At 38.0% G+C, this 14302-nt stretch overlaps 1 protein-coding gene across 6 annotated transcripts in view; it reads right to left on the reverse strand.

The window, feature by feature from the left end:
- Positions 1-2627: 2627 nt before the first annotated feature.
- The window catches only part of PRRC1 (proline rich coiled-coil 1), a 33700-nt gene continuing 22025 nt past the window's right edge, over positions 2628-14302 (reverse strand). For all 6 annotated transcript variants that reach the window (XM_067568789.1, XM_067568787.1, XM_067568788.1 and 3 more), the window contains exons 8-9: positions 12125-12227; positions 2628-3543 (exon numbers count right to left, since the gene is read on the reverse strand). In XM_067568789.1, the coding sequence (XP_067424890.1) occupies positions 3334-3543; positions 12125-12227 (313 nt within the window). In that variant the 3' untranslated portion in view covers positions 2628-3333. The remainder of the gene's footprint in view (positions 3544-12124; positions 12228-14302) is intronic.

The following is a 14302-nucleotide window of genomic DNA, read 5'->3' on the forward strand; positions in this document are numbered from 1 at the left end:
CCATGATACAGTCACACAGTTACCATCAGCAGAAGAGCTGATGCTAGATCTCCCTTGATGTAATAGAGGAATTGGAGCAGCTAGCAAGATGTTTCTCATAATGGCTCAGACTCTGCAATGGGCTCCTATGCTGGTCTAAAATAGCCTGATGTGTCAGGTTTCAGAGCACAGTGCAGGGAGCATGTGTTTTGCCTGGCCTTTAGGAGAGGCTGAGGTACTGGCATGTATGGGGGCATTACTATTTGTCTGAGGAGCTGCTGCTTGGTAGGAATAAACTGACTGAAAATTAATAAAAGCTTATATTTTAATTATTGATAGAGTGCTCAGCTCTCTCATTTAAATCAAAATAAATTAAAAAAAAGCCTTCCATGGAACACCTTTTCCATGTTCATCTGGAAGTCTGCTGCATGCTCTGCTGCATGCAAGTCTTTCCCACTGGCCCACTTCTGCCATGCTGCCTATGAGAAACTAGCTCACTTATACAGATACATTTTAGAAGTAATTTATATATCCTATCAGGAAAAAAACCAAGTTGACTTTACCTTATACTATCAGGATGTGATGTGAAATTCAAGCCCTACCTGCTTGCATTACAGACAAGCAGGGTCAGTGCTTCATTTTTCTATCAGCAGTCAGGAAGGTGTTTGATATCACTGAGGAACTACTTGCATTCTATAGAGTAGATATGCTCCTGCCTGATACACTCCAACTGTTCAGAATTTAATATGCCATTTGAGAAGAAACTATCCCTTAGCAGTGTGATTTTTGTACAGAACACATGAAGAGAATTCCTGGTCTGAATGAGTGGCATCTTTAAAAAAAATTACCATCTACCTGGAATTTTGGAGCCATGCTCCTGGAACATTTGAAGAAGCAACTGTTATTGAGGATTCAGAGACTGCACTAGCATGGCAGCTCTTGAAATGTTTTATATGGTGATGGACTCTCTGAGGTAAAGAGTTATAATATTGATGTATATTCTACACTACACAATTAACCTGGGTCAGGCAGTTGGGTAACTTCAATCCTACCAAGTAGCATCACCGAAGGTAGATGTCACGGCCATCCATTCTTGAGTAGCTGTCATTCTGAGCAAGGTGCTGAAAAACTAGCAGCTGCTTACTTCTTCATGGTGACAGGAGAGATGAAAAAATGCCAGGAGAGATGATAAAAAGGTCCAGGTGAAAAACAAGATACCTATTACAATGTTAATAGTTTGTCTGATTCATGCTTGGACATGTGATTCGACCAAGTATTAAAAATCTTTTACCTCCTCCCCCTTTGGAAAAAAAGAGCAGCTAACATTTTGCACATCATGTATTGAAAAAACAGGATCCATGAGTTGGAAGGGCAAAGATGTCCTTTCTGAATACCAGCAGATAGGAGGCTCCTGTATCATCTTTTTGGATTATGATGGAAGAGTCTGGGTTGTTCATACAAACAGGATTAGACACAGGAGCAGTTTACCATCTTTGCTGAAAATATTTTCCAGGTAGCATGTTACCTGCCACAGTACTGATACAAATGAAATTGTCCTGGGGACACACTCATGCTGTAAGGGATTGTGTAAGACAGAACTGACTCTCAGTTTGTTTTCTTCTCCTGATACCATCTCAGATTCTTGGATTTACTTTTATTATTCACTTATTTTAGGAAGCTTCATGAGGAAAGAAGAGGCAACTCTGACCAAACATGAAAAGTCTTTCTAGATATATATATTATCCAAGCCCCACTTTTAAGCTATTTTCCTGCTATTTGAGAAAGAAAAGAGGACATGAGATAGAATGGTTTAGAGATGCGAAGCAGCAAGGAAAATAAAGGGCTTATACTGGTCCACTTCTCTCTCTCATTTTGAAATGCTGGTCCAAAAAAAACTAAATCAGTACGTTACTTTTTTCAGACAACAAACTATGCTATGTCACTAAATACCAGTTACACAAATAATCTGTGTAAGATATAGTAAACGTTACACTCATTCAGGCAAACTATTAAAAAAAATCAAATGAAAAAAAAGTATAATTCTGTAGGGAAAACGTTTATTTAATTTTAATTTACACTGAGCCAATTATGGCAAAATATATTACTTGGAAAAAGGACAGTTTTCACTAGGTACAAATATAATAAAATTGCCTAGATAGTATATTGCATATAAAAATGTTCTTTGAAAGCATCTACAAAAGATAATGGTAGAATAGTTCAATCTGAAAAGCTAGTGTTTAAGGCAAACAAAGTATTCATTGTTTGTTTTTAAAACAAACCTATTATCAAAATATTCTCTCACAATTAACTCCTGTATTTCTAAATGGAGATTTAGGATTATCTTTGAGCATAGATACAGAGTATCTTCAGCTGTGAAGAACAGATATCAAAGATTTATAGGAGCAGTGAATCAATGACACCTATCACACAAGGCAGGATTCTATACCCACTTTGGAAAATACAGAACGGCAGAGCAAACAGTATGAATGTCACAATGTGCTATATAAACTTGTTGGTGGATGAAAACTGATAAAAAAATACGTAAGATTTTACATTATGTACCCAGAATGACTGACTGTATGTAGATAAATGCTGGAGAAAGTGTACTGTGTTATACTGAGTTGCTGACACATTTTCATGTGTATGAAGTGCCTGATCCACTGTTTTCCAGGGAAGTTGGATTGGACTAGTCTGAAAATTACTTCAAAAAGTTTTTTTTTTTTTTTTTAAAAAGGTATATGGAAGATGAAAATTCAAAGTCATTTTGGCCCACACCTCGGATATATTTGAGCACGGACTTGTGCCCTTCTTTAGCTATTCACCTTTAAGATGCTTTAGAACTACTCAGCAACAGTTCTGAGATCATGTACACATAAGGGCCAACTCTCTGAAGTGCTAAACACCTCCTAAACTTAAGCCCCTAGAAAACAAAGGGTAGAGCCTCCACCAAAATGCAAAAAATACTTGTACCCTGCCCTCTTTAAAAAAAGTTATACTTGAGTAAATAAAATATTAAGTTAAGGTCTCAGCAAATACCTATTAAGTGTCTGAAATGAAAATGCATTCCACTTTATAAATTTTAATGCTATTTGGCCCTGCTATAAATGTATGTTTGGATCTAATTTTCTCTCATTCATTATATTGAATGTCATTTGATTATTCAAAATTGGAGTTACTCATTTCCATTATTGGAATAGTACCTTCATTTTTTAAGAAAAAAATTACAGTTTACAGGTAGATTACAAAATTGTGCTATATCCACTGAGGACTCAAATATTGGCAGAAGCTGCAATCTTTTTCTTCGTATCGGGCTGAAGAGAAAAACAGTACTCAGTGTGATGAGTCAGGCTTCTTTCAAATGGTCCTAGGTGGTAAATGTTGTTTGTACATTCCTGCTATAGCCTTGGCTGCACTGTAGATCATTTGTCGACGTGACATACCAGTGAATGCCATATGCCAATCAATCCTGTTGATATTCAGTAAATTCTTCTCCAGCACTTCACCCACTGTCACCAAAAGACCTGACCATCTTAGATTGTAGTCCTGAGGAGTGAGACTCTGAGCCTGTATAATATGAGATGTTATATTAAATGAATGAGATAAAGTGTCAGAGTCTAATATCCATATACTCTGGATTAGTACTTTATTTGGTCAATAGTCTCAATAATTTTAACAGGATTTCCTGAGTAAGAATATACAAGGAGAAAGGGTATCAGAATCTGAAGTTTGTCCCACAATATAATTGGTTACCTCTGCCCACCCAACATAGTTTTTCCACAGTTCTACATAATACTTTTCTAGACAACCATTAGACATTCCCAGGGCTGGAGTACAGCATAACTATTAAAATAAAGTCACCCTGTCATTACCAGAAAGTTATATAAAAAACTGCCAAACAGACGTGATCAATAATAAAATTACTTCTATATCTAGTGATTTTCATCTTCAATCACATCCAGTGTGTGCACTGTCTATGCGGAAATACCCATATTGTGTGCACAGCCTCACTAGAAACAATACACTGTTAGATGACAATGCATGCATGCAACAGGCAGTGTCTTTTGATGCAAGACCAAATTTTCCTCTCCAAAGAATTAAATTAGCAGCAAAATAATTGTTTAATAAAGGGATAGCTAGTTGTGACAGATGACAGCATGTGAGAAGCAGTCCCCAATGGCTGAGGAGGAGGAGTCACTTGCCCCCAAAGCTAGAAGGCTCACGGTTACCCTGCCCAAGAAAAGGCAGTGCGTTGGTAGTCAGGGTCTCTCTTCTAAGGGGATGGAGGAATCCATCAGCTAACCTGGCATGATGTCCAGGAGGTGTTCTGCTTGCCTGGAGCCCACATGTGAGATGTTACAGAAAAGTTGCTAAGGTTCATCTGTTCTCCAACAATGACCTCATACTGCTCATCCATGTGGTCACAAACAACTTGCCAGATATGACTCTGAGCAACTCAGCAATGAGTACAAGGCTCTGGGAGTGAGGGTGAAGGAGTGGGGGGTGCAGACTGTATTCTTGTCCATCCACTCGGTTGAGGGTAAAGTCCCAGGCGGTGGGGGAAGAAAAACAGATATCCTGGACATGAATGCATGTCTGTACAGATGCTGTTGATGGGAGGGCTTTGGCTTCCTTAACCATGGGATGCTGTTCTGGGAAGGACTGCTAGGAAGAGATGGGGTTCACCTGACCAAGAAGCGGAAGAGCACCTTCACACATTGACTCGCCAACTTAGTGAGAAGGGCTTTAAATTAGGTTCAAAGGGGGTAAGTGACAAAAGCCCACAGATAAGCACAAAAAAGGCAACCTTAACAGAGGGCTAGATGTTGGGGAAGACATGGAAAATTACATTAAGGTCATAGGACCAACAAGGGGGAAATCATCAGTTCAATATCTTGGATGTCTTTACACAAATGCAAGAACAGGGGGAAATAAACAAAGTATTAGTACGTAAGCTAAATTATGATTCAACTGGCATTACAGAGACTTGGTGGGATAAATGTCATGACTGAAATATTGGTACAGAGGAGTAAAGGTTGTTCAAGAACAGTCAAGGAAAATAGGGTGGACATGTTGCATTATACATCAATAATATGTACATTTGTTCTGAGGCACAGAAGATGAGAGGCAAGCCACTTGAAAGTTACAAGGTAAAGATAAAAGGAGAAAAAATAGCAGTGACATCATGGTAGGGATCTAATACAGACCACCAAATCAGGAGGAGGCATTTCTAGAACAAACAACAGAAACAGCCAAAATTCAAGACATGGTAGTAACTGGGGAATCTTACTACCCAGATATCCACTGGAAAAGTAATATGGCAAAATACAAAATTTCCAATAAGAACATACTGGACACAACTTTTTGTTTCAGAAAGTGGAGGAAGTAACTAGAGGGACAGCCATTTTAGACTTTATTCTGACCAAAAGGGAGGAATTGGCTGTGAATCTAAAGATGGAAGGCAGAGTTTGGGTGAAAGTGATCAAAATGATAAAATTTCATGACTCTAAGGAAAGGAAGGAATGAGAGCTGCGAAATAAGGAAAATGGACTTCAAAAGAACAGACTTTAACAAACTCAGAACCGGTAGGTAAGGTCCCATGAGAAGAAAATCTAAGAGAGTGGAGTTTAAGAGAGCTGGCAGTTTCTCAAGCAATATTAAAGCAAATTATCCTGATGTAAAAGAAAGATAGGAAAAATATGAATAGGCCAATAGGACTCCATCATGAGCTCATTCATGACTTGAAAAATCAAAAAGGAATTTTACAAAAATGGCAATATGGACAAATTGCTAAAAAGGAGTACAAAACAGCATAAGCATGTAGGGAACAAAATCAGAAAGGCAAAGGCACAAAAGGAGTTACACCTAGCAAGGGACAGAAGAGACAATAAAGGGTTATTTAAATACATTAGGAGCAAGAGAAAGATAAAGGAAAGCAAAGATTCTCTGCTTGGCAGGGAAGGAGAGCTAATAAAGGATCATCAAGTAGGCTAAGGTGTTTAATGTCTATTTTGCTTCACTATTCACCAAAATAGATTATGGTGGCCAGATACGCAATATTAAAAACAAGGGAAAAGACAAGCAACCCAAAACAGGGAAATGACAGGTTAAAGAATATTTAGATAAATTAGATATATTCAAGTCACCAGGGCCTGATGAAATTCATCCTAAGGTACTTAAGGAACTTGTTTAAGCAATCTCAAAACCATTAGCAGTTATCTTTGAGAACTCAGGGAGGAAGAGTGAGGTCCCAGATGACCGGAGAAGGGTAAACATAGTGCTTAGTTTTAAAAACAGGAACAAAGAGGACCCAGGGAATTGCAGAACAGTCAGCCTAATTTTGATACCTGGCAAGTTACTGGAACAAATTATAATCCACTGGGTGCTTACAAATTGTTTAATGAAGTTATAATGAATAGCCAGCATCGATTTGTCAAGAACAAGTCATGCCAAACAAATCTCAATTTCCTTCTTTTACAGGGTTACTGGCTACTGGCTGGGTGGAAGCAGTAGAAGTGATATATCTTGATTTTAGTGAAGCTTTTTACACAGTCTGACATGACATCCTCACAAGTAAACTAGGGAAATGTGGGCTAAATGAAATTACTATAAGGTGGGCGCACAACTGGTTGAAAGGCTGTACTCCAAGAGTAGTTATCAACAGTTTGCTGTCAAACTGGGAGGGCTTATCTAGTGGGCTCCCACAGTCCTGGGCCTGATACAATCCAATATTTTCATTAATGACTTAGATAATGGAGTGGAATGCATGCTGTGACACAAAGACCCATTGGTGGTTCACTACTCTGTGTCTGCAACTCTTGTCAGACCTGACATGTTGACTATACCTGACACACAGTCATGATACATATCCAAAAGATGACATATATCACTGGAAAGCTAATAACTAACTGATCATTAATATTGCTGTGTAATGTATATTCAAGGTATGTACAAAGAGTCATGGATATGCTAGAATTATGTTCTTAAAACATGTCTGGCAAGCAATGCATAAGGCCAGTGTGGCCTAAACAAAGAAATATTTGTTTAGTTGTCATCAGGCAGACAATGAAGGCACATCTATATAGAAGATTTGTAAAAAAATCTACCTTGAACAAAGGCTGTAGCTTGTTGAGTTAGGTCTTAGCCATTACAAATTACATTTTTACTTGTGTGTTTGTAATCTGTTCCCCCTTTAAACCCTTCTACTTAGTACCACAATCTATGTCCTTTTGTTTAAAAAAATATTTTATTTTTACTACAATCTAATTCAGTGCTGTGTTTGAATTGAAAGGATTGTTAATTCAGTTAAAGTAATAAGCTGTGCTTCTGTCTCTTTAAAGGAGCAAAAAACCTGATTAATTCTCTGAGTGTTCCAGCAGAGGGCTGAACACTTCATTGTAGATGATTTGGGGGAAATACAGCCTGGAGGTGTGTTGGGGTCACTCTACACATAGTAACCAAGGCTGGTGGAAATCAGCTGTGGGGCTGTTGTGTTTAGGCAGGCTGAGTGCTGGAGTCAGAGTGCTGAAACAAAGTTGTATAGGACACAGACACTGAGGGAACTGCACATTTGTCTGCTGGCTGTTAAGTGTCCAGGCTGTGAGCCACAGAAACAGAGCACTTAAGGCACCCAGAGTTACAGGGCAGATGGTGACAATATCTTACTAGTGTGGGTTACACCCCAAAATATGACAGCTTCTAAAATTTGTGGAGGAAGGGTTTACAAGCATTCTGAAGGACAGGATTAGAATTCAAAACAACTTTGACAAATTAAAGAACTGGTCTGAAATTAATACTGTAATTCAGTGAAGACAAGCCCCCAAGTACTACACTTAGGAAGGAAAAATCAAATGAATAGCTACAAAATAAGAATGCCTGCTTAGGTGATAGTACTGCTGAAAAAAAATCTCAGTGTTATAGTGGATCACAAATTGACTATGAGTCAACAGTATGATGCAGTTGCAAAAAAGGCTCATGTCATTCTGGGGTGTATGAACCAGAGTGTCATGTGTAAGACACAGGAAGTAACTATCCCACTTAGCACTGGTAAAGACTCAGTTGGAGTACTGTGTCCAGTTGTGTGCACCACACTTTAGGAAAGATGTGGACAAATCTGAGAAAGTCCAGAGGACAGCAACAAAAATGATAATGTTTAGAAAACCTGACCTATGAGGAAAGATTAAAAAAATCTGGGCATGTTTAGTCTTGAGAAAGATGACTGAATAAGGACCTGATAATCTTCAAATATGTTAAGGACTGTTAATAAGAGGACAGTGATCAATTATTCTCCTTATCCACTGAAGGAAATAACACAGCAAGGGAGATTTAGGTTAGATATCTTACTGTTACTACCTGGAGGGTGTTTGGTGTAAATTCAGTCATCCAAAAATGGTCTGGGCAGATAGGCAAAGGATACTAGAGGTGGGTCATCCCAAACCCCTGCTCGCTTAATAAATCTCAAGAACTTCCTGGAACTAAGGGAATACACAAATTGCAACAACATGTAAGCTTAAAAGTTCACAGTCATTCCTACGTTGCATCTACAGCATGGCTAAGGTGATACTGAAACAGGGTATAGATCAGTTAAAAAAGATGTATTTTCCATATCTCTCACTTCTTATTCTTAATAAATAAATTGTGCTTTTCACAATTAAGAAAAATTGTAACCTCAAAAGAGACCATACTGGATCATGGTTAACAAAAGCTAACAGTGGTTGCTGCTATTTAAATAGTAAAATACAATGTATTTTTAGGAAACATGAGAAAGGGAGCTCATTAAAGCATAACTGTAAATCACTCAATATTGATTTTGAAATCTCTATGAACATTTATCAGGAGCACAGCAAATGGTGTCTGTGAGAATATACCCCATGTTCATACACTACATACCACTGTAATAATGTTTGAGCAAGTATGCTTGGAAGATATAATGTGAAAACTCAATTTTCTGGTCAGTATTGTCCTAGTAAAATGTGTGTGGCAACACTGTATGTGAAGTTATCCCCTTTATGATGTTATAACATGTGCCGAACCCCACAATTCTACTCAAACAGAAGTTGGCAAAGAGGTGTCCTAAACAAAGGAATGTGTTCTCTACTGCTTAAATGCAAATTAAGCAGTAAACAGAGTCATCAAGCAGGAAGGGAAGACAAATGAAGTTCAATCAGGTGAAAAAAACAGCAGGGAATATCCTTCCACATTGACTATTTGTCTCCTGGCTCTCAACTGGAAATGGCTTTAAGAAAGGGACTGAACCTACAAAAAGGAGGGACAAATACCTAAGCATCCCTCTTCCTTTTCTTGCCCTCACATTCACTGCACCTGAAGAGACAAAGAAAGCAGCTAATGGACTCTGGGGGAGGAGTCGTGACCTAAATAGTTTGGTCAGTAAAACTGCTGAAAGCATGTGGTGAGAAAATATTGCTTTGAATCCAATGTAATTTGCTAAGTTAAGTGTTTTATCTTTATTTTTCTTGTAACCATTTCTGACTTTTACGCCTCATTACTTATACTCACTTCAAATCTCTCTCTTTGTAGTTAATAGACTTGTTTTATTGTTTTATCTAATCCAGTGTGTTTGAGTTGAAATGTCTGAGTAACTGCATTTGGCATAACAAGTCAAGTGCATATTATTTTCTTAAAGAATAACATACTTAATATAGTTGTACTGTCCAGAAGAGGGCTGGGAAGTACAGAACATATATATATTTCTAGGGGGGAAATCTGGGTCTGGAAATGTGTTGAGGTCACCTTGTGGTGATTTTTAAGGCTGCTAAGAGCCAAGATATGGATGGCTGGCTGCAGCACACACATAGATGTAACTGGAGTGACTTACATGCTGAAGGCTGTTTGTGAGCAATCCATCTTGGAGACTACAGCAGCAAAACACTGTAATGAGCAACCCCGGATACCGGGCAGGGATGAGACAGCTACTCATTAGTCTGGATTGTACCCTGATATGTCACAGTGCCCAAAAAGTAATTTCACATTGTCATGAAAATGATGAAGGATCAACATTTATCACTGCTATCAATGGAGTCGCATCCATTTAAACCAGTGGTGAATGCTCCCTCCAGCTTTCATGGTCTTGTTTACTCTTTCTCAAGACATTTTGAAAAGGCAGACAGTGACGAAGTTACATTTTTCCTTTTCGCACCCCGCAGTTTCTCCAAAGTTGGACAAGTTCTGAAAAGTTAAAGTTTAAAAAAAAAAATCCAGACAGTCTTCCATTGGATTCAGCAGCGAGAGAGAGAAAAACACTCACATTTTGGGTTTTCAAAAACCGAAACTGAAGTTTATACTCAAAACAAAAACTGTTTTGTTTAGAAATTTTTCATGGGAAAGTTCCTAGAGAAGAATGTTGGGAAACAATAGGAAAAAAATTCTTATTGGTTATGTTTTGCAAAAGCTAGATGATGTTAGGTCATATTTCACTGAGTGCCCTTTAAAGTGGATGAGATGAACTAAGGTATGCAGTATAGTAGTTGTAGTCATGTAGGTCCCAGGATATTAGAAAGACAAGGTGGGTGAGGTAATATGTTTTACTGCACCAACTTCTGTTCCTGCATCAACTTCTGTTCCGTGCAACTTCAAGTCCTGAAGAAGAAAAGCTCTGTGTGGCTTGAAAGCCTATCTATCTCAGTAACAGAAGTTGGACCAATAAAAGATATACCTCACCCACCTTGTCTCTCTGAGATCAACTAAGACATTCTGAGGTTTAAACCTTCAAAAGGCATTCTGACAGGACAGTCAGTTCTGAAATTCTTGCTCTTTGCTGGAGTGCCACATCCCAAAGAGGAAAGATCACAGCCTACACCTTCGAAGGTCACAGGCTCAGAACAGACAATCTGTTTATGCAGGGTTTTAACCCATACACAAGTTTGGATAGGAGATGCTTCCCACTCATTAAGAAATGAGGAGGCAGTGGTTTGTTTAGTCTAATTTATTCCCTGGTGGATGCTGGTATTGAATTTTGGGATGGCCTGTTTGCTGCAAATTATTGGCAGTTTAAACATTTATGCACTAAATTTTTTGTCAAGTTGTTAAAGTTTGCCTCAAGTCTTATGTGATAGCCACCTGTTTTATAAATGAAGATCTAAATGGAACCTAAGTCACTTTGCTAAAATGCTAACATTTATGTATACGAACAATAATTTGCACTCACAGAACTCATCTCAGCCAAATCTCTCAGATAGCTTTACTATTAATTGAAACTCTCAATACTTCTGTGGAGACAGTAAGTAAAGAAAGGCGAGCTAAGTAACAGAGTGGCTAAGGGCCTTAGAAAAGGTGCTGCCGAGTCAGTGGCAATGTTGGGAACTGAATCTAGGGAGTGGCGAATCTCAAGTCCCCTAGATCAAAGCTACACTTCACTTTAAGTGATGAGAAAAGGGTCAGTTTTATTATTTTAAGTTATGTGAAAAATAACTTTAAAACAAAATTAAATAGACTAAACAAACGGGGCTTGACCCAGCAAATCACCAAGCACGGAAAGACCCTGGCACTTACATATAAGTTCACTGAAGACAATAGGGCTCCATGCTGGCTCACTATTTGGCCATCTGTAATGTATTGTGGGATTGGGCAATAGCTTGTGCTGCCATTAAGTCACACTTAAAATAAATGCAATCATTATGATTCAGAAGCTGCCATCCTTCTCAATTATGGAAAAATATAGCGACTCAGCAGTAACCTGAATAGCATATTTTAATAATTCATTATTTTCAAACATTCCATGATTCTTTATTGAAAGCACTTTAAAATTTAAATTACTTTCTTGGGCACAATCTAGAGCTTTATGACATGGCTTTTGACAACTGGCATTTTGGATTTAAATGACAATCTATAAAAAAATCACATTTGCAAACTGAAATGTATCTCTACACATTTTTGGATATTTTTAATTTAAAAAAGTAATTAGCATTTGTATAGTGTATATCTGCAAAAATTCATTACAAACATTGAGTAATCTTCACAGCAGCATTCAGGTCGACCTCATCCCTCAGTGTATAAGTGGAGAAGTAACTTCCCAGAGAATCAATGTCAGTGATGAGATTAGAACTCATGAGTCCTGACTCCTAATGCTCAGGCCCTAAATCCACCTCCTGATAAAAGATACCAAAAAAAAAAAAAAAAAAAAAAATCTCACCTGTTGAATGTATTCCAGAGGCACTGGTGTTGCTTGGGTAAAGGTTTCCAGATGAATCCCATGGAGTGGATCTTCAACAATCAGACATCCTATGTCAAACCACCTGCAATGGCACACAAGTTATCCAAGCTTTAAATAGTAAAGAATATCAACCAATTGAAGAATGGCATGCTGGCAATGATGCAACTCTGGCAAGACATTGTGAGGCACTATCTGCATGAAACTAAGTTATCTGCAATGAGTTTCATGGGTGTATTTTGATACTTTACAACTAGAAGTCATAAAAAACCATGGTTCTAATTATATAAACATTAAACTTACAATTCACAGAAGAATAAATAAGAGGAGCACCAATGGGATATTTATATCCTTTAACAGATTTATCCTAGTATAGTTTTCACACAATTTTTATAAAACTAAGGTTTTGCTATTAAGTCAGCCTTCTCCAGCAACAAAATATCTGCTCTCACTGTTCCCACAAAGAACCTGACTTCTGTAGATACACTGGCACACCCATCTATATTCAAAGATGTTAGCACCTCTAAGTTGAATTACTGTATTGAAGTCAAAAGAGCAATAAACATCTTTCAAAGAAGATGGAGCATGTTCCAGTAGAATATTCTGGAGCAGGAGCTAGAACATCTCCCTAGCCTGACTTGTAGATATTCAATACTTTCCTTCCAGAAGAAACTAACAACACGGACGTGAACTGCCCAAATTAAAGGTTGACGTATCATCCCTATCTCAATTTTATTTACTTTCCGTGACTGGGTTTGCAATTAAGTGGTCCCAGCTAGGAGAGCAGCAGCACAGAAATGAGGATGGTAGCTGTTGCACCAGTTTTAGAAGGGGGAAGACTGTTGTGGTGCTCTTGATCTTTATGTGGGCATGGGAGGATGTTGCTATGGGAACTGTGGAAGAGTCTGGAAGAAAGACTGTAGAAATTGATGGTTATGCCACATTTGTTTCATGTAATGGCAAGAGTTTGCAAAGCATTTTGGAAGGGACCAGCACTTTATTACCCTCAGCTCCTTGATTAAGTTGCTTTGGTTTTCTGGCCAAAGAAGAAGAGGGTAGGGGGAAGGACCACCTTTCTTTTGATAAGTAAGGCTTACATTTAGTTGGGAACAGCCCCAAAGGAAAGCTAGAAGAAAAGTATAAAGTACAGAGACAAAACACCCATGAAATTTGGCAATCCCTCCATGTCATAACACTAATATAAGGACAGTAATGAGTGGCTTTCTGAGTGAGAGAAGCTCTAGAACAGATGAGAACTTAGCTTAGTCTCCCGTTGAAGGAATTTCTTTTTGGGTTAGAGTTGTGGGGGAGAAGTGTGGCTGGTGTCCGACTGCAGTAAATTGCAGAACGAGCCCTTTGATGATAAGCCATCTATCATAACTACCAGCACCAAGAGGTTGTTGGGTTGCAGAATCCAACAAGGTGCCAAAATAAGTTAAGTTGCCAAATCCACTAGCTTAAATATTTTTATTCCATTTGTAAAGAAACCTTTAATGATTTTCCTGTTTCATCAAGCCTTAAATGTGCTGAGTAGTTTTGTGGTGATGTAGTATTTAGTAATAATTACATGCCAAAGAATAGGAACATTCCTTGGACCTGTAGGCATGGAAAACCAGGTGCCATTCAAATCAATGACATTGCAGTGCTGGATCAGCAACTCCACTTTGAGCAACATCTATCACACTTACAAACATTCAGGAACCAGTAAAACAAAACAAAAAAAGAGAATCTTTTGGGGGGTAGATTTTCTGTTATCACTCCTTTATGGAGGCATTTTCTGTAAGATAAAATATTTTTCCATCTAGTTTGATTTAGATGAACAGAGATTAATACACTTGATTATTTGGTCTACTTTTAAAACCCAAACATCCATCTTCTACCTAAGGTCACTTTGAAAAGTGTAACTGAATGGAGCAGAGTAGTTCAAAAAATAAACAAACCAAAGACTAGCAGTTCAGCAAGGATATGGAGGTTTTTTTGTTTTGTTTTGTTTTTTAAAAAGAAATCATAGGGCAAACAAGAAACGGGCCCTAATGCATCTGAAATTGTATTATGAAACTAATTACCACAACAATTATTTGTCAGCTCCACCTTTCTTAGAAAAATAGTTTTAGAAAACATTAATGTGAACTCCAAAACAAGAGTCTGTCACAATTGCTG

This window comes from Emydura macquarii, unplaced genomic scaffold (genome assembly GCF_026122565.2).
Source record: "Emydura macquarii macquarii isolate MOO-44397 ecotype Brisbane River unplaced genomic scaffold, CSIRO-AGI_Emac_v2 contig_2897, whole genome shotgun sequence".
In the NCBI taxonomy this organism is placed as follows: domain Eukaryota; kingdom Metazoa; phylum Chordata; order Testudines; family Chelidae; genus Emydura; species Emydura macquarii.